Genomic DNA, 27,046 nt, shown 5'->3' with positions numbered 1-27,046 from the left:
AAAAAAAAAAGAAAAAAAAAAAAAGAAAAGAATTTTAGAAGACGTGACTTTAAAAAATTATTTCATTTTTAATTGACAAAAATTTATTGTGTACAATATGATGTTCTGAAATACATATACATTGTGAAATGGCTAAATTGAGCTAATTAATGTATGCATTACCTTGCATGTTTATCGTTTTTCGTGGTGAGAACACGAAATCTACTCTCAGAGAGATTTTCAAGAATACATTGTTATTAACTGTAAGAGGTGACTTACAAATTGTGTATATATACACACACACACACACACACACACAGACACCTTAAAGAAAGCATGGTATTTATATACAATGGAATATTTATTCAGCCTTAATAAAGGAGATCCTGCCACATAGGACACCATGGGATGAACCTGGAGGACATGATATTAAGTGAAATAAGTCAGTCACAGAAGGACAAATATTGCATGATTCCACTTATATGAGGTATCTATAATAATCAAACTCACAGAACAGAGAGTGGTTGCTGCGACGGAGGAGGGAGAAATGGGGAGCTGCTGTTCAATGCATATAAAGTTTCCCTTATAATAGATGAGTAACTTCTAGAAATTTGTGAGTGGGCAACACTATGTCTTTACTTAACAATGCTGTGTTGCGCAGTTAAAGTTTTTTTTGTTTTTTTTGACACAGGGTCTTGCTCTATCACCTAAGCTGTATTGCAGTGGTGCAATCACAGCTCACAGCAGCCTCAACCTCCTGGGCCCCAGTGACCCTCCCAGCTTAGCCTCTGGAGTAGCTAGGACCACAGGCATGTGCCACCATGGCCAGCTAATTTTTGTACTTTTTATAGAGACAGAGTTTTGGCGTTGCCTAGGCTGGGCTCAAACTCCTAGCCTCAAGTGATCTGCCCATCTCAGCCTCTTAAAGTGCTGGGATTACAGGCATGAGCCACTGCACCTGGCCTTAAATATTTAAGAGGGGAGATCTCCTGTGACATGTTCTTATCACAAAAAAAAAATCTCTCCCCAAAGTTTAAACTACCCTCTGTTGAATTATACTTTGCATACTCACTTGTGACTGTCATTCTGTTTCAGGCAGAGATGCCATTTATATTTGTATATGAAACACAGAACCATTAAAAATATGGCATTATTATATACATACGGCACAAAAAACTAAAGGTATTTTGCCAGTGTTTCTGCATAAAACCATTCCTTTTTTTTTTTTTTGAGATGAGATCTTGCTCTGTCTCCCAGGCAGTGGTGTGATCACAGTTCACTGCAACCTCTATCTCCTGATTCATGTGATCTTCTCACCTCAGCCTTCTGAGTAGCTGGGACCACAGGTGGACAATACCACACCCAGCTAATGTTTTAAATTTTCTATAGAGATGAGGTCTCTCTCTGTTGCCCAGACTGGTCTTAAACTCCTGGGTTCAAGTGATCCTCCTGCCTCAGCCTCCCAAAGTGTAGGGATTCTAGGCGTGAGCCGTTGTGCCTAGTCCCAAACCCTTCCTATGTCCTCCTCAACATTCCCATTATATTGACATTTGCTTTCTTTTCAGTCAGTTTGCATATGTCAAGCAGTCAAGGACCACATATTACATATTACTATGTCTCCTATCATGTCTAACAGAGTGGCCTGCACACAACAGTTGTTTGATAAATACTTGAGGGAAGAGAAAGGGGGAAACGGAGCACATGTGTGCTAGGAAAGCCTGGAGAATCTTGTTTTAGGTTAATGAATATTGTGGGCAAGATGTTTCAACACTGTTAAGGATATTTTTTTCTTTGAAAAGATTGAATCAGTATGTTCAACAGCAACTTTTCATACATATATTAAAAGAGCAATCTTTTCAGGGACCACATGGACATAGGATAAGAGGCTGGAAAGGAAGGTGTTTCCAAAACATATCTTCCTCATTTAAAACATTAAAAAAATGATACAGTAGAAAGTTTGAATGGAAGAGATTAAAAACATACTGTTATGTAACTTGCATCAGCGAGGCAGTATAATAGAGAGATGCCAAATTTGGAACATAGGGAATAAAGACAGATTACAAAACATCTTGAGACTAAAAGGCCGTGGTCTGTGAGAATAATGTATCATGGGTTTCTCTTAAGTATAGCAATTTAAATTCTCTAGTCCTATAAATTTCCTGCTGTCATGAGAATGGGTTTTCAAGTAACAACCACCGAAGGTCCCCCCCATGTCACAGTGTGTACTCATTTATTTAGTCGTTCGTCAAATGCTTCTTGAGCATCTGCTAGTTACAGCCATTTTACGAAACACCGGGAAAGGGCAAGGAAGAATGGAGGGGGGTAAGGCGGTGTTGTGAAGGTTGGTGGGGATAATACAAAAGAGGTGATAGGCACTGTTTCTGAATATGACACTTCACTGCTGTTAATATAAACAGTTTTAGATATTCTTTCATATATGGTTAATTTTAGTTCCCTTTCAAATCAATGTATTGAAAATTTGTCTCTATATGAAACTTCAATAAGATTTTAATGAAAAATTGAACACTTATAATAAATCTAATGCTCACAATACACTATAATTCAATCTAAGAATTTTATAGCTGTAAGAGAACCCTTAGACCATGTGGTTTAACTTCACAGTTCATATTAAAATTATGTTTATTTGTTCATTCATTTTGTATTTATTTTATTATAAATGTGAACCAAATGAAAGATCAAAGGGGGCTTGGATTTGCCCATGTCCTTGGGAGGAAAGGAAAGACTGCTCTCAGCAGGAGTGCTGGCCACTGCGGCCCTTCCGCTCATCAAACAGGACAACGTCCAGTCTGTTGGCCAGGATTGCTGGGTTCAATATTATCTCTTTTTCCTAGCAGGTCTTCAATCGGTAATTTAATTAACTATTATAAGGTTCATGTTACAGTGTTATTTTAATTACAGTATCAATTCACATTTCAGGATTCATTGTTTGCCTGTTATCTTGGCAACATTAAATCTATTAATATCTCATATCTTTCATTTATATGCAGAATGCAAGTACCTGAAACTAAAATCAACAATTTGAGACCGCCTTAAAAAAATTAAACTCATATTTTTAGTATCTACTCACTATAATTCTTAATGTTGTTTTCTTTTAATTATTTAATTTTCTTAAGTAGGCTAGCTTCTGTTATTATAATATTACATCTACTCTTGATTTTATTGTATAGAGCTATCTGAATTAAGCAACAAGCCAAAGGAAACATTTAACAGTTTAATTTGAAAAGAGTAAAATAAATATATAAAGGATTTCACTGTATTCTGTAGTGCATGAAAAATGTAGCTATTCTTTTTTTTTTTTTGAGACAGAGTTTCGCTCTTGTCCCCCAGGCTGGAGTGCCATGGCACTTAGCTCACTGCAACCTCTGCCTCCCAGGTTCAAGCAATTCTCCTGCCTCAGCCTCGAGAGTAGCTGGGACTACAGGCGCATGCCACCACCCTCAGCTAATTTTCATATTTTTAGTAGAGACGGGGTTTCACCACGTTGGTCAAGATGTTCTCGATCTCCTGACCTCATGATCCACCTGCCTCGGCCTCCCAAAGTGCTGGGATTACAGGCGTGAGCCACTGCACCCGGTCACATGTAGCTATTCTTATGTAACATCTAACTCTGCCTGAGAGCTAGGCACAGCCCCCACAATCACGCTAAGATTTTCAGTCACATCATAATCTCTGCAACTGGGCAGGAAGAAGAGGATTCAGATGAACCCTTAAGTATAAATAAATGTCAGTATGGATTCAGAAAAAAAAAAAAAACACTTAGGGATAATTTGTAGTAACAAAAATAGTGGCTACCATATATCTACATGTATTGGGAACTCAATTTTTCCAATGTAGAGAGAGCAAGCAATCCGCCCAAGGTGGTGCATATAATAAGCAAGGTCTTGAGGGTAATGGCTGGGTCCTATTTATCATTTTACCCAGAAAACCTCAGAATGTAGGGCGCAATCACTGCTGGAGGGGTGCCTAAGTTTTATTTTTAATCTTAAGAGGTTGTTTCGTTTTGCCCTCTCTCTCTCTCTCTCTCTCTCTCTCTCTCTCTCTCTCTCTATATATATATATATATATATATATATATATATGTGGCGAGGGGGATTAGGATGAGGTAGTTCTTAAAATGAGAGGTTGATTGGGGGGACAGTTACAATTATTTTCATTCTAATTGATGTAGATGACTTACAGTGTTAGCTAATAGTTTTTAGAGGATTTGGTACATTTATCTGTAAAATAACCTCCCTAAGGGATAAAACTATCCTTGTGACAGATGCTTTCTCAAATCCTTATAAGTAACAATAGAGAGAGAGAGAGAGAGAGAGAGAGCGAGAGAGAGAGAGAGAGAGACTGTTACCTAACACAGCAAAATGGAAACCTTCCTGTTTTATTCTAAAAACCCCCTGAACCCAAAAAAGAAACAAACCCCTGTCTGTAGGCTGATGTTAGGTCCAGTTGGTTTGCTTGGCTTTCACCTTGGTGATTGCTTTCACCACAGGTAGAAGGCATTCTTGGCTTCAGCCCCTAAAATAAGGTTTGACAGCTGTTTGACTCCACAGAGCAGTATTACATAACAAGGCAGTTAAAGCAGCAAAAAAGAAAACCACATTGAAATGAGGCTTTGGTGAGTGGGCTCTTGGTTATACAGAATACACTTTTACCAGCATTAAAAAATAGTTAATGGCAAGGATGTATGAATGATTATCATCATGGAAATGCTATGGGTTATCCCCACATAAATTTCTGAACTGTACATGCATACATATGTATATCACAAGCAGTGACCTTCTAAGTGAGCGTCTGTGTGGGAGAGAACTAACTGCTCCTGCCACAGTCTGAATTCTCTTTGGGATGTTCTTGGAAGTCAAGTATGATTTTCCTCCCTTCTTTCTTTTCTAATTTTTATAATGTCACCCCACAGAAACATTTTTTAAATAACAGAGACTGATTTCAATGAAAAGAGTCAATTCTGAGACTTTTGACCTTATTAGCAACTCTAAATAATATGTAATACAACTCATTGTCTAAAATGAGTCCTTTCTTGAGCATAAATACTCTTTTTTAAGAACAAGTCCAAGCTGGTTTTCATTATTTTTCAGCTCCAGAGAAGGAAGAAGCTTCTATTTTTTTAAAGCAAAAAAAAAAAAAAAAAAAACCAAACAAACAGACAACAAAACCCCAAGTATCTTTAAAGCAGTTTAGATACAAGGTAGGAGTCACAATTGATCGCAGAGTCAGCACTTTCTGGTGTATAGAATTCATTCATTAAAGTCATATGTTAAAATTGAGAAACAACTGGAAGATACAACCAAAAAAAGAGAGTATTTATGAAAATTCTTGAATTGATAAAAAGCATGTATAATGAACTTGACTTAGCACTCAAATAACATTCTTAGTTGGTCAATCTGTTTTGCTGAACAAATCACAGCGTACATCTTCGGAGATATATTTAAGACCTCAGCCATTTCTAAACAGTGTACATATAATTTCTTATTTATTAGCAACCTAAATGACTTCTTTTGTGACATAAATTCATATTGGCAAAAGGATTTATTTGGGGTCATTTTCCTGATAAAAATTCTGTCAGACTGGGTTGTATATCATGCAAGAAGAAACTGAGGCCTAGAAGTCTGCATGTATTGATTAGGTTCCTAAATGAAAAATGTAGTGAAAGCTAGATACACATATGATATCTGTTTTCTATCAGGTATTTAATCTACTAAATTGCCTCTATTTCATTTTAAATCACGATATTGGCTGAAAGGTAAGGTCCTTAATATGTTTAAAGTGGAAGGAGAAAATGTTATTTAGTTTATTTGAAAATATTAGCAATTTTTACATAGCCCATATGTTTAGGAAACATAATTTTATCAAGTAATTTCTCCTTTATCCCAAAATGATCTAAAGATCACAGAAACCTATTCCTCACTATGGAAAATGCAGAGCATATTACAGGAGTTGGTATTTAGCATTTGAGTAAAATAAATACTGGTGTTAAAAATCAGAATAAATTGCAAATATGGAATGAAATTATCTAGTTCAGAGCCTGGTGCATTATAGGTGCTGAATAAATTAATAAATAAATGAAAGATCACAATTTCCGGCTTTATCACATTTTGAAACCAACTTATTCTTTTTCTAAAATAAAACCTCAATGGTATTTTTGTCTAAACTAATAATATTCATGTCTCAAGAACCACATCATAAAGTTGTCTAACTACTGGGAAGTTACTACAGAAATCTCAGTGCATCTATCTATTAAATATAACTGGGTCTCCTTATGCATGACCTCATGTTGTTTCATCTCTGAATTAGATTGCAAAGAACAGAACTTCAAGGCCTTATATCATGCTATAAATACAGGCAACATCTACATACAGCTTGAATCAACACACATATCACCTTGAAAGAAAATTCAGGAACAGTTGATAAACCACATTACACAATAATTTAAAACTACACATACACACACATACATGGTGAAAGCAAATACTCAAAAAGTGAAGAGAAGCTGCTAGTGTCAGCAGCATCAACAGTCCCATGGTAGCCATCCTCCTTCCATCATGGTCAATTCATTAACGGGAGAAAAGACAGAAACTATGGGAAATGCAAACCATCTGCTCAATCCAGATGCAATAGCACATGCCTCTTATATCCAAAGCTTTTTACCAGAAACAGAGATGAGATCTTATCCTCTCATAAAATATCCAACAGAGGTATTTAGACACATTTGTATCACAAATAACAATGCCAAAAATCATTAACTGAGACCTTTTAAACACTAGTCAAGACTTTTACCAGTGAGTATACATTGATGAAACAGAATATTAAAACAGCATTAGAGAAAAACAGGGTTGGATTTCCATTAGCTTTATTCAGCTATTCCTTAGTAAAATCAGGCTTAAAACATCTCATTCCTTAAATAGCAAGAACATTTTAGTCAAGTCATCCTAGTTTTAAAAAGACATAAGAAGATATTCCTTTAATATTATATATTTCAAGTAATGTGCATTTCTTAATTATAAAAAGCTAAAAGCAAATATTCTTACCTTGAAATTGTGAATCTTTTCATATTTTGGAATTTGCTCGTTTTCTTTCAGAGTTGCTCTTCTAACAAGTGATGTCAACTGCGAATAAGCAAAGAGTTTCAGAGGTTGCCAGATTGTCACAGACGACTTTGGAGAACCCAGTTTCATTCCCAAGGCTGCTATCAATAAATCTTGCTGACGGCCCTCTTGTTTTGATTTGTGAACTGCAGCTCTATTAGTTTTCCTCCCCGACCAAGACTCTTTGGATGGCATTTTGGAATTCACAGGGAGAGAAAGCCTATAGTGGTCTATGTCTGTCGATGAAGTCTATTCAACTAACACATGAGCATTCTGCCAGGCAGCACAGAACCCTAACCTACAGAGAGCTGCAGAGAAACACCACGGAGAGGAGGAGGAGGAGGATGAAGCACTTCTTAAACAGAGGTCGACTAAGCAGCAAATTCTTCTTTCTTCCTTTTTTTCTTAAAGGGATCTATATTCTAGCTTCCAAAAACTTGAGTCTGAACAGAAATAAAAACAGTCGATGCTAACATACAGAACACTCAGCATCTCTCTTTATCTTTTTTTAAAAGGCATGCAATTTTGACAAATGATACATTTCTAAAAGCTTTCTTCTCTATTCAAGATATTAATGTCCATTCTGAATGAAAGATGCCTACATACTGCCTGCAATCAGTTTCTAGCAACAGACACCCCGTGAAGCCCCTGGCAGAGAAGGTGGGGGAAGGGAGGGATTTGACAAGGAAGGCTGCATTAGACTGGCCACGGTAAGAAAGGAGCTAACCAATGAAAATCAAGCAACAGTATTTAAGTACTGTATTCCTCAACTCACTCTGTCTCTCTGTTTCTCCCTCCTCTCATGTAAGAGTTTCTTGCTGGCTCAAGGCAAAAAAAAAAAAAAAAAAAAGAAAAAAAAAAGAAATCAGTGGGAAGGTAATGAGAAATGAATGAGTCATGCGTTATTGCAAAATGGATTTTTTAACCTATTAAAAGCAGAGGAAAATTAACATACATACAGCATTAGGTTTTAAAAATAATGTACCACTGCCAGGTAAATTATGAAAGGCTAATCTGTATCCTTTGCTCATTATGGACTGAGGTTAGGTAACCAAAACCCAATTTTATTAAAGATGAGAAAAAACTGATAAAAGTATTTTGATGAAAAATAAAAGCAAGGTATCACACTATTTTCATGCAGAACAAGGAGCATGCATATCACATTGCTAACAGCTTGGCATGGTCGGTTTTGTCTCTATACTATGATAGTTTTGTTGTGAGCTAGACTGACATAGAAGAAACCACTATTTTAATTCCCTAGTCTCAACATTTTTTTTTTTTTTTAAATTCTGTGACCTCTGTGGAAGCTAGTTGGGAATAATTCCTTATTTGCACAGGTCCCAGTTGTAACTATTTATAGGATTCAGATTTTTTTTTGTTTGCTGGTGTAGAAACAGGGTGGCTAGGTGAGAGACTTAGCACAACAGCCGATTTAGGAGCAATACCTGTATTTTTTCACTAAGATGCTACAGGACGCTTAAATTTCCCATTTTGGTTCCCTAACTACCTCCAATCATCTGTTTCTCATGCTATAATAATTAAGTTTGACCAATTATAATGCCAATGTTACATTGTATTTAAAGCATCTAAAATTCTATGTATTTAAACAGATTCAGTATATTTGTAGTGTAAACAATTTATCTCAGATTTCATAATCTACAGGCGTTATGTTCCCAGTGGATATTCTAGTTTAATTAGAGCATGAAGTGGTTTTTAAGCTATGCTAGATATTGAAAATAACAAATGATTTTCTAAACATCCCTAAATTATTTTTGTTTACTTCAGTCTTTAGTCCCTTTTATTCTTCTAAAATTATGTCTAACAAAAGGGAAAAGTTAATTATTTACATCCATAGGAGTTTCAATTTCACAAATTTGTATACTTACTTAGATAATTCATATGAGACATAAAATGCTCCCACTGCAAAAAGAAATGCAATGGAAAAAGTTTCCTTTTCTAGCCTAAATTGCTTTTCAGATTGGACCTATTTTGTGACATGATGACTAAAAATATAAAGACCAATTGACTCTTTGACATGTACAGCCTAAAATGAAGTTTAAGCAGTTCTCAGTAGGAACCAGAAAAAGAGTGTCCAAAGGCAAGTTTAACAGTAAAATTTTTTATTCAGCAATGTTTAATATCAAATTACTAAGTTAAAGAAAACAATAACATATGTAACCAAAGTAGTATCTTTTTCCTGAGTATTTCTGATCAACATCCTATTTTATAGATCATTCCTGTTCTTCAACTATAGTTACTAAAATTCAACCAAGAATAAAAATATTCATCATGGTTACCCAGAAAATTTATAGCTGGGTAAAAGTAAGTATTTTGTCATTCAGAGGTAAGCTGTACTGTAGACTCTGCAGACTGTACTGTATTTCCTGAGTAATGTTCCATTTAGTCAAGAAATACTGGAATTAACTGCAATTTGTGCAGCTACCTAGGGCAGTAAGGAGATAGAAAACAACAGCTTCAGATGAAAATAGCATTGGCTGCTCTCAAATGGCTAAGGGTTTGGTCACTATTATGCCTTCAACATGGTAGCAACTGCATTTCCGCATTAATTTTGGTGAAGAGCTTGTAAATAACAAAAATTGATAGCTCTAATAATTCGGAACCAATATAATCAGTAGTCTGACATTCCAAACAAATGTGTATCACTCATGCTTACATAATCTAGTAGATATCTATCTACTTAGATATAGACTCTATTAATTATGGCTATCACTTATTAGTTATTGAGTACATATGTTCCAGACACCCAACAAAGCACTTTTTATATATTGAATCCCATTGAATCCACAGATAAACCCTCTGAGGGGTAAATTATCTTAATTTTACAGTTGACAGGGCTGAGGCCTACAGTTTACTTCCCAAAGTTGCACAGCTAGTAGGTGGTGGGGTTGGGCTCTTAATACTATGTTATATCCACCCAGATGAGAAAATGAGAGGAAACCATGGAGTCTTCTCTCTGATTCTCTTCAAGGTGGTTTGTCTAGTTACCTTCTTTCAATTTTGGGGAGTAGCAACAGATGGTAGAACAGAGTGGCAGTGATTATCAATGGATGTTAAGAAAAATGTAGTAACTAAGATCTTATGATCTCAAGTTTAGCATATAGTAGGAAATGCAGACCTCAAGGCTCAATTCAAACACCCCCTCCTATACATGATGACTTTGATAATCTGCACCAATCAGAAGTGATCTCATCTACTTGTGAACCTCACAATCTCCAAGACCACCATATTCTACCTCATATCAGTTATCTGTGTAGCTGTTTATTTGGAATTAGACTTTATATATAATTCTACAAACCTTGAATCTAGCATAGCAGGTTATACAATAAAGGTTCAATATATATTTGGTTAAAAAATAAAACCAAATGAAGGCAGCTATTTTTATTGGGGGGCAGTGTGGCATAATAAAGAAAATATGATTTGAAATCAGAGAAACTAAAGTTTGACTACTGACCTTGGGAGTTCTGCTTTGTGCCTTGGTTACCTCATCTACATAATAGGGATAATGCAGGTCTCACAGGTTACTGGGAAGTTTAAAGAAATGACATACAAAAGATGTAAAGACTATCTGCAGGCACTAAGTACCCAATAAATGCTAGGATTACATTTTAATCTCATCATGAGCAGTATTAGCTCAATATTAGCTGTAGCTGAGCCGATATTAGCTTTAGGTATATAGTGTAAGTATAAGATACAGGTCCCTGCCCTCAAGGAGTCTGTCATCTGCTTTAGGTCTGTACCACATAAGCATGCCTGGAAACACTACCCTTTCCATTGTGTTTTGTCCCTACCCAATTATCCACATTCTGAATCTAATTCTATTTTTTTTTTTTTTTTTTTTTTGAGATGGAGTCTCATGTCACCCAGGCTGCAGTGCAGTAGCACAATCTTGGCTCACTGCAACCTCCGCCTCTTGGGTTCAAGCGATTCTCCTGCCTCAGCTTCCTGAGTAGCTGGGATTACAGGCGCATGCCACCATGCATGGCAAATTTTTTGTATTTTTAGTAGACGTGGGGTTTCACCATGTTGGTCAGGCTGGTCTCAAATTCCTGACCTCATGTCTGCCCACCTTGGCCTGCCAAAGTGCTGGGATTACAGGCATGAGCCATACTGCGCCTGGCCTTAATCCTATTTTTTTAGTCATATAATGACATGTATGCCAGCTGAGGAAGCAGGATTAGAAGGGAAATGGAAAGTGGCAAGAAAAGGAGATACTAAGTATTGTTAAGGATCCAAGAACACTGCTTGATGCTTCCCAAGGCTGTCCTATTTATTGGTCCCACAGCCATCCTGGGAAGTATGTTGCATAATGGTCACTTTATAGATGAGGAAACTGGGGCTCAGTTTCACACAGTCAGGATGTGGAGGTCTGAGCTCAGAATCCCCATCTTTTGTCTTCACAGCCTGACAGCTCTTTCTGCTACCTTATAAGAGTAGTATATAAACATAAGGTGTTAGGCATATAGCACCTCTCATATTCTGGCCCTATAAAACAGAAGAAAATTGTTTAACTGAGGGGGAGTCTAAACTGGTTGGGTACATCCCCACAAGGTCATTCTTGATAGAAACATCACCAGTATCTAGCTTGTTATTTTGACTGGGAATCTTTGACCTGTTGTCAGACCTGATCCTGCCCATCCTTTCTTTTGAGACAAGGCCTTACTCTGTTGCCCAAACTGGAGTGCAGTGTTGTGACCACAGCTCATTGCAGCCTCAACCTCCTGGGCTCCACTGATCCTCCCACCTCAGCCTCCCGAGTAGCCGGGACTAGACGCGCATGCCACTACACTCAGATATTTTGTATTATTATTATTATTTTTTTTGTAGAGATGGAGTTTCTCCATGTTGCTCAGGCTGGTCTGGAACTCCTGGGCTCAAGTGATTCACTGGCCTCATCCTCCCGAAGTGCTGGAATTACAGGCGTGAGCCATCACATCCAGTGATCCTACCCATCCTTGACATAGATATCTATTCTGAAGGTTCATGTGAATGAGGCCTGGATAATGGGATGGGGAATAGGTAGATTCCACAATCCTCTGTTTCTGCCTTTGTCCATACCATCTGCAATACAGAGAGGAGGACTATAAAAATGGCAAGGAGGAAGTCCTAGCCAAAGCAATCAGGAAAGAGAAAGAAATAAAAGGCATCCAAATAAAAAAAGAATTCAAACTATTACTCTTCATTGATGATATGATTCTATGCTTAGGAAACCTTAAATTAGACTCTGCCAAAAGGCCACCAGAACTGATAAACTATTTTAGTAAGGTCTCAGGTTACAAAATCAATGTGCAAAAATCAGTAGCATTTTTATACACCAATAATGTCCAGGCTGAGAGTCAAATGAAGAACATAATCCCATCTGAGCACAGTGGCTCACACCTGTAATCCCAGCACTTTGGAAGGCTGAGGTGGGAGGATCACTTGAGGTCAGGAGTTTGAGACCAGCCTGGCCAACATAATGAAACCCCGTCTCTACTAAAAAAAAAAAATACAAAAATTAGCCGGGCATGGTGGTAGGTACCTGTAAACCTCAGCTACTCAAGAGGCTGAGGCAGGAGAATCACTTGAACCTGAGAGGCGGCAGTTGCAGTGACCTGAGATTGCACCACTGGACTCCAGCTTAGGCAACAGAGAGAGATTCTGTTAAAAAAAAAAAAACAAAAAAACAAAACCCCCAACCAATCAAACAAACAAAGAACAAACCAAGTAACAAAAATATAATCCCATTTAAAATAGCCATAAAGAAAATAAAAATGAAATACCTGGGGATACAGCTAACCAAGGAGGTAACAGATCTCTACAAGGAGAACTACAAAACATTGCTGAAAGAAATCAAAGATGACACAAATAAATGGAAAAACATCCCATGCTCATAGATTGGAAGAATCAATTCATAAAAATGGCCATACTGCCCAAAGCAATTTATAGATTCAACACTATTCCTATCAAATGATCAACATCATTCTTCACAGAATTAGAAAAATCTATTCTAAAATTCATATGAAACCAAAAAAGAGCCTGGCTAGACAAAGCAATCCTAAGCAAAAAGAACAAAGGTGGAGGTATCACACTACCTGACTTCAAACTAAGTTATAAGGCTATAGTAACCAACACAGCAAGGTACTGGTACCAAAACAAAACACACAGACCAATGGAAGAGAACAGAAAACCAAGAAATAAAGCCTTACACTTAAACAATCCGATATTTGACAAGCCTGAGAAAAACGAGCAATGGAGAAAGGACTCCCTAAGAAACAAGCAATGGGAAAAGGATTCAACAAAGGGTGCTGGGATAACTGGCTAGCCATATGCAGAAGAGTAAAAATTGGACCCTTTACCTTTCATCATATAGAAAAATTAACTCAACATGGATTAAAGATTTAAAGACCTCAAACTATAAAAATCCTAGAGAAGAACCTAGGAAATAACCTTTTTCACATCAACTTTGGGAAAGAATTTTTGTGTAATTCCCAAAAGCAATTGTAACAAAAACCAAAATTGACAAGTGGGCCTAATTAAATTGAAGAGTTTGTGCACAGAAAAAGAAACTATCAACAGAGTAAACAGACAGCTTACAGAGTGAGAGAAAACATTTGCAAACTATGCATCTGACAAAGGTCTAATAAACAGTCTATAACAATCTATAACAAACAAATCAACAAGCAAAAATCAAATTACCCCAGTAAAAATGGGCAAAGGATATGAACAGACACTTCTCAAAAGAAGATATGCACCGGGCGCAGTGGCTCACGCTTGTAATCCCAGCACTTTGGAAGGCAGAGGTCAGCCTGGGTGGATCACCTGAGGTCAGGAGTTCAAGACCAGCCTGACCAACAGGTGAAACCCCATCTCTATGAAAAATACAAAAAAAAAATTAACCTGGCATGGTGGCAGGCACCCATAATCCCAACTACTTGGGAGGATGAGGCAGGAGAATCACTTGAACCCAGGAGGCGGAGGCTGCAGTGAGCTGAGATCGTGCCACTGCACTGCAGCCTGGGCGACAAGAGCAAAACTCAAGAAGGAAGAAGAATAAAAGAGAAGGAGGAGGAGAAGGAGGAGAAAGAGGAGGAGGAGGAAGAAGAAGAAGAAAGAAGAAAAGAAGGAGGAGAAGAGGAGGAGGAGGAGGCAGGAGACGACGACATATAAATGACTGACAAATGTATGAAAATATGCTCATCATCACTAATCATCAGAGAAATGCAAATTGAAAGCACAATGAGATACTATTTCACACCAGTCAGGATAGTTATTAAAAAATCAGAAAACAACAGATGCTGGTGAGGCTGTGGAGAAAAGGGAACACTTATACAATGTTGGTGAGAATGTAAATTAGTTCAGCCACTGCGGAAAGCACTTTGGGGATTTCCCAAATAATTTAAACTAGAGCTATCATTCGACCCAGCAATTCCACTACTAGGCATATACCCAAAGAAAAATAGATCATTATACCAAAAAGACACATGCACTGCATGTTCATCGCAACACTATTCACAACAGCAAAGAGATGGAATCAACCCAGGTGTCCATCGATGGTGGACTAGATAAAGAAAATATGGCACATACACACCATAGAATACTATGCTGCCATTAAAAAAAAAAAAAGATATCATATCCTTTGCAGCCACATGGATAGAGCTGGAGGTCATAATCCTAAACAGATCAATGCAGTGACAGAAAACTAAATAATGCATGTTCTCACTTACATGCAGGAGCTAAACGCTAAGCAAGCACAGACGTGAACTTGGGAACAATAGATACTGTGAGCTACTGAAGGGGAAGGGTGGGATGCATCTAAGGACTACCTATTGGGCACCATGTTCACTACCTGAGTGCAGTATACCCATGTCACAAACCTGAACATGTACACGCTGTATCTACAATAAAAGTTAAGTGAAAAAATAATTAAAAATTTAAAGTACTATGTTAATACTTCAAAAAATATGATCAAATCTTCATAGCAGTTCTTTGCCATTTTACAATAAAGTGTTTAAAATATGTTCTATTTTTCTCATTTTAATAGTTTCGTGATTATAATTACAATGATAAATTTTACTCAGTGCCAACCTGAGAGCCATTTTTCACCTGTTTATGAAGAGGCATGGATTTTAGGCCACAATGTACATTGCCTATGTCACTGAAAAGAAAACGAAAGGTAAGGGGTGGGTAGAGGAGCAGTGTGAGGAATACAGGATAGAAGGTGAGATAGGTGACCTTGAAAAGGAACACATTCAACGTTTTTCAAATAAAGAAATTCCCACTGATCTTACTACCCTGTTGTTTGTCTAATAAATAAAAATCCACAAATACTGGATTTGTGCTGAACTAGCCTCTCATTTTCACCAAGTGTGGTAAAATAGGAAACTCATGGGCTCTGGGGCCAGACAAAAGTGCTAACCTTAACTCGTCATTTATTGGCTGTGGCACCTCCATGGTCAAGTAACTGATTTATTTCTGTCTTTGTTTCTTTATGTGTAAAATGGATTGAAAATACTTACGGTACAGAATTATTAAGAATCAAATAATATGTGGGAAGCATTTTTGCATTATTTCTGGCACATAAAGTAATCAATAAATGGAAGTTTCCCTCCCTTTCCTTGTGTCAAAGGACCTACATTTCCAGGATCAGAGTTAGTATAATTTGTGACTGTGATATGGATTAAAGACCTACGGCCATTGTTCTATACAACGTGAGCTCAGGTCAAATTATAACCAATAGTTTAGGGACACACTATAAGCATCACTGTTCTGCAATCTTTACCTACCTTATGTCTGGCAATTTTATCATTAAAAGAACATCTATGCTCAAACTCAGCAATCCCATCAAATCCTGCTTATAGAAAAGGGTCTTACCAATTTATTCACACCAAAGTACAAATGATCGATTACACTCTCTTTTCCACAAGTATCTAGTTTTTAGTATGGAATTGAGATTTAATCCAACGAAATAATTCTCCAACTATTGAATGTCAGGACTTATTTATAGAAAAAATGTTCTTTAGGACACTGGAAGGACCTCATGTAATGCAAATAGCTACCTCCTTTGTAACATCATGGTTAAAATCATTAGCATAATATTCCGGTTATCAAAGCTAAGTCAACAATCCATCCAAAAAGCACCACAGAGGAATAATCTAGCTGGCATGACAGCTAGATTATTTGTAACATCATGGTTAAAATCATTAGCATAATATTCCGGTTATCAAAGCTAAGTCAACAATCCATCCAAAAAGCACCACAGAGGAATAATCTAGCTGGCATGACCCTAGAGCATAATTGGGAAGGTGCTGAGTAACTGGATTAACTCTTCGGAAATATGGGTTTCTGGTTCAGGTTTAGTGAAATCCTGCAATTTCTATAAAATGTTAAAATTGAGGTACAAACAATACAGCTTTCCTGAAACCTCCAATACCAAGTTATAACATAAATATTTATGGATTCAAGCACTTTAGATACACGGATTATTCCTGCCTTCATCCCCTGAATTATAATTTGTAGCCTATTTTTTCTCCATTAGAGCCAAGAGTAGAATATATTCCAAGGTACTTAACAACATGTCAGCTTCCATTAATTAACTGACAATTACATAGCATTGTACTAGTAAATGCTTTACATGTATGATATAGTTTAGTTGTCAAAACAACCAGTAAGGTAGTTATTACAATTCTCATTTTATAGACAAGAACTGTATACTTAGACTTCAAGACTTTTAAGGATTTTATACTTAGACTTTAAAGACTTAAAGAAAGACAATTATAGATGAAGAAACAAAAGCTCAGATAAAGTATCTTGCTGAAGGTCACCTAACTAGCACATGATGAAATTAAGATCTGAACCCATGTCTATTTGACTTCAAATTGTCTCTCTCCTCTAGACTATCCTGTCTCTCATATTATCTCTGGTTAACATGCCATTTTGAAAGGTTGTCATTTGAATAAATTTCTGGAACATTTATATTCCAGTGCCTCTCAGATCACTAGGCCTTTTAGTACTGCTATACTTGAATTTATAGTAACTACCAGGTTCAACACTCAAGGAAAATGTTCAAATGCATTTTAAGTCAAACATTAGAGACTTCTGTATCAGAACTCTATAAATTCCTTAAATTATGTTAGGATAAATAAATTTTTATGTTACACAGAAAACTCTTAACATTATGCTAGGACTTAATTTTTATGCTACTGGCAGCAATCACATCATAACTCCCAACTCAGTCTTCATTACATAGCTCCTCTAGCATTAACATATCCATCTAAATAGATAACAATAAGGCACACCAGTGCATTCATCTCCGTATGCAATAAATTTAAATCACACTATACTAACATTGCCACTACCAAATGTTGTATACTCTAACATGCTCCCTGACCAACTCACATGCAGTAATATTTAAACATAAGACATCTGAAAACACAATTATCAAAAAAGGATAGTCCTTGCATTCCTCTTTCAAGAAACAATAGAAATATGAGAAATTTTCCAAGTAGCAGCTGTGAGGGAGCTTTTTCACACTACATAAAGAACACTATGCCTAAGGAGGAGGGGGCGGAATGGCACACAGTTTGGCTTCCAAGCCTTGTTCTTACTGCTATGAGCCAAGTCACTTAGCTTTTCTAAGTCTCATGGGGACTAAATGAGCTCTATGGTCTTCTCTATATTTTTAAAAGAAATTCAAAAGGAAAGAAAAGGTTCATACTCATTTAGCTCACAAGTATGTGCTGAAAGATTTGGGAATGTTTATGAGGGAAAGGCCTGCTAGCTATATCAAGTGGGTCTTCAGAAGGTAGCTGTGGCAAATTTACAATGGGTTTTTGGCAAGTACCCAATAAAGTAGGCTGAGAAATGGAGTTTGTCAGCACAAGGAGATACCTATTTCTCAAGGGGAGACTAATAATAGCAAGCTCATGAAACTGATAGGTAAATCAGAATGGCACTTGTCTGGTTTATAAGAAAATATGATATAGTTATTAATATCATAAAGTAGTGACCAACTTGCTCTTTTTGGTAGCACACTTATACTGCAAACAAAAAATAATTAGGAAGTTGGTGGGAATGGATTTGGAGCAAGTGGAGTGAGAGAAATTGAACACTAATGCGTAGAGTTAGAACAACCTTTACAATTAGGATGGCCTTGCTGATGGACTAGAATAATCAGCGTTCATTTCATGGGTCTCCCTTCACTTTAGGTCCGTGCTTGAATGGGCATAGTCAACTGCTACCTCTTTCAGTCTCCTTTTTAAATTATTTCTTTATGATTTTACATATGATTGTGCAGATATCTTAGGTGATCTTAAAGTTAATTCATAAGATACAGTCTTATTTTTTCAGTTATAAATTCTTAGAGCATGGCAGATTGTAGTCCTGATAGGTAACAATTTTATACAATAAATGAAAGAGGTCCTTATTCTGAATTATGTAACAACATGTAAATATAAACAAAATTACATAATAAGAATAAAATGTTCTAATCTAACACCATATAATATTTGGTTACCAGGAGTGATGGTTGTGTAACAACATTCTTCCTTGGCTCCTCCTAATGAAAAGCTGAAACCGGCCTTCATGAGAAGGTCCTCTTGATCTTCCCCCCAACCCCCATGAACCTGAGGGGATACTTGGAGAAATGTGTCATTACATTTTAATTTTTGTCAATTTTTACCCAATTTTTGACACCCATTACCTGCAAGACTTAAAGAAACACTATTATTCTGTTACAATAGAGAAGGTGAAATCAGAGAAGCTCTAACACTTTTTCAACAACGAGGAACTTTGGTGCAAAATTCCTGAATTGTAAACATTTTCACCTTTACAAAAAGATTTTAGATATAATATACATATAAAAATACAACTAAAAGGCAGGCTCAGATTGATATTATTAGGAGTATTTTCAGATTTTAAACTGCTATATGAGGTTATTTCAAGTTATTGTATCTCAGCAAACATTCTATACTCACTAATTTAAGGGAGGCAACCTAGTATATCAAAACAAAAGCTAAGTGTTATATTTTTAGTTTTTTCATTCCTTTAGTGACTTCTGTTGATGAGGCTAGGAAGAAGCCTAAGTGATTTGGTTATTTTTAAAAGGACCTGTTATAGACTTATTTAAACTTCAGTTAGAAAAGCTAATTTCCTTTATATGGCAAAAATGGATTACAGTTTGATTAGAATATTTCCATTGTAATTTATTTATTCATTTTAAGCCCCAATAGAGACATATATTGATTCATGATATAAAGTAGATTTTTGATGTTAAAATATACTTTTAAAAATTTGCTTTCATTTTGAAAATGGCAATAGTAGCCTGAAGAAAAAAGATTTAACTTTCATAAACAATTACCCTGGGAAGAAGTGCAAGCACGGACATAATTCACAGATGTGTTCATTGTCCACTGTATTGCTATACATTAACTTTTCTTTGCAATGACTCTGCTATACACTGCATGTTTTACAAGATAATGATGTTTGAAAAGTAAAAGTAGCCTGCTTTTGGGCATTTTCTCAAACCAACTTTTTATATCATGCCCACAGCATTTCATTTATGAAATTCCTGTTGGTTCAAAGGACCCTAATAAAATTAACAGAGAACTTACCCACTAACTTGGATGCTCTTCATATAAAAGATAGTCATTAGATTCTTTTTTTGTTTGTTTGAGATGGAGTCTTGCTCTGTCACCCAGGCTGGACGGAGTGCAGTGGTGCAATCTTGGCTCATTGCAACCTCCACCTCCTGGGTTCAAGAGATTCTCCTGCCTTAGCCTGCTGAATAGCTGGGATTACAGGCGTGCGCCACCACAACTCTCTATTTTTAGTAGAGATGGGTTTCACCATATTGGTCAGGCTGGTCTCAAACTCCTGACCTTGTGATCTCCCTGCCTCAGCCTCCCAAAGTGCTGGGATTATAGGCATGAGCCACTGCGCCCGGCCAATTAAATTCTTATTTTTATACGTACTGTGTCCCATAGTGAACCCGACATCTTAAGAGTGATTTGAGGCATCTGGACAAGGTCCACATCTGGTCAGTATGTTAGAAAGGAAGACACAGAAAGCCAGACTGCAACAAGTGGCACTTGTGAGGAAGAAGAAAAGATTACAGGATGATTTAAAATCTTTCAGTGACATTTTAATGGACTGAGAAGACTACCATGATTTCCTCCTCTACAAAAAAATAGGTTAAAGTGAGACAGTTTAAGCAACTGGAGATTTTAGGTTGATATGGTCAAATGCTACTTATGGCTATCTGACCATCAGAGACTAGTGCATTACTACCTTGTCCATTAAATGCCCCCAATAGCAACCAGCAGTGACTAGGGATGTGCACAGATCCAGGAGTGGTTCTCCCAGCTGCTCACTATGTACCTAGGCTTGTTTAATAGAAAAATGTGTTCAGTCTATTACTACTGAGTAAAACTAATGCTCCAAGGAAATATGTCAAATTTACCTTCAGGTTTAGCATATCCCTGCCAACTAGCAGGGAAAGCACAGTTTCAGGAGAACAGGCTTGGGTGCCTGAAGGGGGGCCTCAGAAAATCTCTTCCAGGCCTAAGCCTGATTCTATAACCATGTGGCATATCAAGAAGTAATCTGTGAGGTAACTAGTTTAATAATTCAGTACCAATTCTACTTTATAATAATTTTAATTACTATAGTCTTCTGTCAACCTAGCTAAAAAGAAATCCAGGCACACTTTTACACTGCCCCCAAATCGGTAGCACTTAAAAAGAGCTTTACATTCCACAAGGTGATCTGTCATATATATACTATTTCACTGTAACTTCTTACTCCTGTTTTTCAAAAAGAAAACTCACTGATGTTAATGTATTTGTTCAGGGCAGATAACCAATAAGCAAAGCAGCCAAGATGGAAACCAGGCCTCCTGACTTCACACCCTATCCTCTCTCTATTCTGCTGTGCTTGCCTGAGACCTAGGGATATAATCATTTAACAGACTGATTCTTAACCCTAAGTAAGGCTCAGCTGTCACAAAGACCCAGAATCATCAGCAAACAGAAATATTCACATGTGAAAATGACCACTCTTAATTCAGTTCTAAGCCTGACAATTGGTTTACAACATATAAAGAAGTAAAATCAGCCTTGATGATTAACTTCAGCATTACAAAAATCTTTTCCATTATTTTGATGGTAGGGATGGAGGGTGAAGTGATATGTTGATCTTATTTAGATACATGTAGTTCTTTGTCAGATAATGTATCAGGGCTTCAAAGTGAGTTATTGAGTGGCATGCCTTTTTGTTTTAGTTAATTTTGCACTGGATTTTCCTGATCCTTAAATAAAAACAAATCAACAAAACTACAACCAAACCAATGAAATGAGAGAGTAGTCTCTTGAGCAACTAATTAAACTGTTTTTAGAAATAGCTAATTGGCCGGGCGTGGTGGCTCAAGCCTGTAATCCCAGCACTTTGGGAGGCCGAGGCGGGTGGATCACGAGGTCGAGAGATCAAGACCATCCTGGTCAACATGGTGAAACCCCGACTCTACTAAAACTACAAAAAATTAGCTGGGCATGGTGGCGCGTGCCTGTAGTCCCAGCTACTCAGGAGGCTGAGGCAGGAGAATTGCCTGAACCCAGGAGGCGGAGGTTGCGGTGAGCCGAGATCGCGCCATTGCACTCCAGCCTGGGTAACAAGAGCGAAACTCCGTCACAAAAAAAAAAAAAAAAAAAAAAAAAAAAAAAAAAAAAAAAAAAAGAAATAGCTAATTAAGCTTTCCATTAAAATCCACCAAATAGACATACATAATTTACAAGGTGGGAAGCCATTCCAATCTCATGGTAAAACAATTAAATGAGTCTTAAATTTATAGAAGACACTGCAGATTGGCTAATTCAGTGAGTAATTATATAATTAGAATGCATTTTATCTTTAAAAGAATATAATGTAAAAAAACAAAAAGTTTTTGGGTGCTAGACATGTGGCCAAAGTGTAAAAAGTTTATAAAACCCACAAATTCATTAAATGAAACCACTGAAATGCTCAAAGTATATATGTACAATACTAAGTGCTCATAGCTGTCACTCAACATACATTTTATTAAGTATCTACTATATGCTAGGCACTAAGGAAACTACAGCTTCATACCAGAGACTAGGGTGCTATACTATTTTACAAGGACAAAATATTAAACAAATATATGTTTAATAAATAAATTATAATTGAGATAAGTTCTGCATGAATAATGTATTATTCCATGCTATTTTAGTCCCATAATCACATTTTCTAGCAAAAGTTGAATTTATCCATGATATCTATGACCATGCCCTCCTTTGAAACTGCTCCTTCCCTCCACGGGCTTTCTGACACTCTCATAGGTGACTTTTTCACATCTCTCCATCCCAGATTTCTCACTCTTTCCAATATGGATGTGCTTCCAAAGCCCTCTAAAGTCCAAACCGCAAGGTAGTTTGTGACCATCTGATATGGTCCTTTTATCAGAAATAATATAGACAAGGAGCTGCAGCTCATAAACTCTCCTCCTCAATCTGCCTAATCATTCCTTCCATAAAGCATTAAAAAAATTAATTGTTTTAAATTTAAAAATTTAAAATTTTTAAAATTCAACATTATCTACAGTTGAGCGGTTAAAAGCTTGGCTCTTGAGTAAAGACTATCTGTAAAAGAATCTTAGCTCCATTTAGTAGTTATGGGATCTTAAGTCTCCATTTCTTTGTTTGTAAAACTGGAATGAAGATAGTACCTATACTTCATGAGGACTGGGAGGATGAGATGAGATAATGTAGGTAGGATGCATGGCATATTAAAGTATACATATACTCCCTGTCTGTATTATTTCTGGTAAAAGGACCATATGAGGTGATCACAAACTACGCTGTGGTTTGGACTTTAGAGGGCTGTGAAAGCACATCCATATTGGAAAGAGTGAGAAATCTGGGATGGAGAGGTGTAGAAGTTACCTGTGAGAGTGTCAGAAAGCCTGTGGGAGGAGAGAGCAGCATGCAGAGAGCTCTCAAAACTCTCCAAGACTATGTGGTGATGCTGATGTTATACTGTTATCATCATTAGCATCAGGCTTATAGCCCAACACAAGGCTTGGGGCAAAGTAGATGCTATGTAAATGTTGAAAGAATGAACAAAGTTCATGGCACACTTGTAAGCCTCACTGAATTCTTCAGACTCACAGATGAGTGCCTATCTGAATGATTTCAGTCTCCTGCCCTTATATTGTCAGAATAGATTTAATACAAAAAAATGTATAAATGTTTTGTCTTTTACCTAGGTTATTCAAAAAGTAATGGCAGGTCAGAGGTGCTAAGAAGAATGGCATTTTAAATATTGTTTCTTCATTTTACAGTCAAAATATATGCAGACTATGAACTAAAAACATGTTAGAGAAAAAATTTTGATAACACAGGTATCTTAGCAACATAGCTGACTAAAGGAGACATTGAATTGAAAACATTTGTTGTGCTGAGAGAACATGTGCCACCTGAAATAAGAAGGATGCTTAGGATTCAGGAACTGTAGCTTTCTATTCCACAGAATGTTGAATCATTGTGGTTTAAACTAATCTGCAGGACCAAACAACTATTATTGGAGGAATAACATAAAGTGCCATGAAAATTTTTGGATAAATAAAAACCCTCTGCAATAAATTCCAAGAAAATATTAGAAGGAAAAGGAAATGTAGGCGGTATCCACCATTAGTAAGCCTAACATCTGATCATTTTTTCTATGAATTCAAACCCATAACTTGCTATAAAATTGCAAAATGAAGTTATTTTCGTTATTTTTAAATGCATGTCTTAATAATAAAGACATTAAAATAAGAAGTATATTGTTTAAAAAGAAAACTTGCCTAAAACCTCTCCTCCTGCAGGATCAGCTGTAGAAAGGTTTTAAAGCATATGCTTTTGTTATGTTTTTGCTGTCAAAATATCAAACCACGTCATCAGTTAAATAATGTTTCTTTGTTGGTTTAATTTTTCAAGGTCTTTGAGATACCAGATATAGAATTCAATACATTTTGTTATACCAATGATACCGATACTGTTTTTTGTTTTTGTTTTTGAGACAGAGTCTCCCTCTGTTGCCCAGGCTGAGGTGCAGTGGCACAATCTGGGCTCACTGCAACCTCCACCTCCTGGGTTCAAGCAATTCTCCTGCCTCAGCCTCCCGAGAGCTGGGACTACAGGCATGCGCCACCATGCCCAGCTGATTTTTGTATTTCTAGTAGAGATGGGAGTTTCACCATGTTGGCCAGGATAGTCTCGATCTCCTGACCTCAGATGGCCCGCCTGCCTTGGCCTCCCAAAGTGCTGATATTACAGGGGTAAGCCACTGCACTGGCCATGATACTGTTTTTAATGAAAAATACCATATTAAATTAGTTATTGTAGGCTTTTTGTTTAATTGTCTCTTCTGCTGTAGCTTACATTAAACTTAGAGTTTTATACTTCCACATTTGAAAACCTCTCCAAAAGAGAAAGTTAGGTTCACATCACATGACGTAAAAGTTTCTTCTGGGTTCCCTTTAGAGCTGGTTGTCTTGAGGAAAAGTCTTCTCTGTTGTAGCAGTAAGCTGAGCTAGTACCTTTCTAGCATTACCATTTTTTACTTGAAAGAATGAGTAAAAGAAATTTTGGTTGATCAGACTTGGGTGTTCAGCATTTCTATAAAATGAATGAAGTGCTTTGGCTATCTCAGGGAAAACAACTGACAGTCAATGATAAAATTAAAATTTTATCATTTAAAATCAAAATTAGAAAAAATTCTAACTTTTTCAGGTAAAATCTGTATCTGCCACGCTGAACTTGACAGCTTCCTACTACTTTAATGAGTCTTCTGATAAGATCAATGATGATATTAACAAATGTGACCTTTTGATACTGCAAAAAACGTGTCAACATTTGGAAGACCGACATAACTCAGTGAACCAGTTTTTTCCAAGTGACCAAAGCATGGTGTTTCAAAATCATTCACAGTTGAGAGACCCATTCGAAGTTCAACAGACCAATGGATTTCAGTGTAACTGATTAAAAAATGGATATTAATAGGGTTTCAGATTCCACATTGCAAGTAACTGTTAAAAAATTACCACTTGTCCAGTTTTGGTGGTATCAACAAAGAATAAAAAGGCTATTAAAATACTTCTCTCTTTTCCAGTTGCGTGTTTATGTGTGGCCAGATTTTCTTCATATAGTTCAACCAAAACAACCTATCACCACAGACTGAACACAGAAGCATTTAAGAGAACCCAGTTTTGTTTCCTTAAAATCAAGCCATACACTGAAGAGATTCATAGAAATGTAAAACACTGCCACTCCTCTAGATTTTTTGTTTCAAAAATTGGTTATTTAATAATATTGTTAATATGTAATTTTTATTGTTTCTTAAAGATATTTTATAAAATCTATTTTAATTTCCAGTATAGTAAATATCAATAGATATAACCCACATAACAAAAGCTCTTTAAAGTCTTCAGGAATTTTTTAAGTGTAAAGGGGTCCTGACTCCAAAAAGCTTCAGAACCACATATCTAATCTATTAGTTGTAACTTTACTGAGCAACAGAATCATACATGTGATATAGATGTGTACATAGAGAAATAAATATATTAATATAGATGTTTAGGCTGCATGTTGATTATACGGAATCAAAATTTCTGCTGATATCTCAATTTTATAGAAAGCATCATTGGTGAGAACATTGATCTGATTTAGCACTTTAATAAAAAATGATTTATCACTGCATGTTTCAGAACTTGCCCCAAACTTAAAAGTTTTATTCTACTTCATTATTTCTCATAAGTACTATCAGTAAGAACATCTTTAATTTTTTTCTTTTACAGTTATGAAATGCTAATCCGTGTTATTGATTTCTCTTCTTCAGAGAAGAAGAATATGATAAAAGTGTCAAACTGTATTAAAGACTTGAGAAGGGTTTTGTTTGCTTCTGTTTTCTTTTCCTTTTTTTAAACTTCCAAATAATAAACTCTCTACAGTAAGTGTTATATAGACTCCAGAGTATTTATTTGGAAAGCATTTTATCTTAAAAATCTTGTTTATTTGGATGGTGACTGTCAACTCAGAGGTCTTTTGTCAGTTTCAAAGAGCTAGGTATGCTTCAACTTTGACAACGAAATGCTAATAATCACTTTGAAGACTGAAATGATGAAAAGCTAAAACTGTCAAACTGAATTTAAGTCAACTGTTGAAAATGTAAAAGTGTGCTGACTTACCTAAAATGTAATAAATGCAATATGCCTTACTATATTATAAATCTTAATTAACAGATTCCATTCATATGCAAATAAATTAGGTTAATCATTTAATATGGCTCAATTATTTTAAAAATTTTAAAATTTACCTATATCTCATCCTACTAAGTATACTGATGTTTAAAATTCACATGTTCTGGCTGGGCTCAGTGGCTCACGCCTGTAATCCCAGCACTTTGGTGGGCTAAGGCAGGCAGATGGCTTGAGCCCAGAAGTTCAAGACCAGCCTGGGCAATATGGCAAAACTCCATCTCTACAAAAAAATTGGCTAGGCCTGGTGGCACATGCCTGTAGTACCAGTACTTCAGAGGCTCAGGTGGGAGGATCGCTTTAGCCCAGGAGTTCTTAAGGCTAGAGTGAGCCATGATCACATGACTGTAGTCCAGCCTGAATCGACTGACAGATGAAGACCCTGTCTCTAAATAAGTAAATAAAAATAAAATAAAATTCACTTGTTCAATTAGTGCACACTTACATGTAATTTACACAACCACTAAGACTAAATCCTTATTTATTTATTATTGTTGTTCCTATGAAAGGAACAAGACTATTTGAATTTGTACATCTGTGTGATACTTAATGAAGGGAGGACAGCACTTAACGTAAGCAACTAAGAACTAAGTTACACTACATTAAAGGATATTTTATTTTTCTATATTAAAAATTCAATATCATAGGT

General features: G+C 36.4%; 1 protein-coding gene across 8 annotated transcripts in view; it reads right to left on the bottom strand.

Moving 5' to 3' along the window:
- Positions 1 to 27,046, bottom strand: part of CHN1 (chimerin 1) — a 194,544-nt gene that overhangs the window by 39,527 nt on the left and 127,971 nt on the right. For 6 of the 8 annotated variants that reach the window (XM_032292893.1, XM_032292895.1, XM_032292891.1 and 3 more), the window contains one exon: positions 7,038 to 7,115. In XM_032292893.1, the coding sequence (XP_032148784.1) occupies positions 7,038 to 7,115 (78 nt within the window). Of the gene's footprint in view, positions 1 to 6,464; positions 6,551 to 7,037; positions 7,116 to 7,871; positions 7,914 to 27,046 lie in introns of those variants that run through there. The other 2 variants (XM_032292897.1, XM_032292899.1) reach the window with 2 other exon arrangements.

This window comes from Sapajus apella, unplaced genomic scaffold (genome assembly GCF_009761245.1).
Source record: "Sapajus apella isolate SASKATOON/1434 unplaced genomic scaffold, GSC_monkey_1.0 scaffold28, whole genome shotgun sequence".
NCBI lineage: Eukaryota > Metazoa > Chordata > Mammalia > Primates > Cebidae > Sapajus > Sapajus apella.
This window is presented reverse-complemented; position numbering and strand designations above follow the sequence as displayed.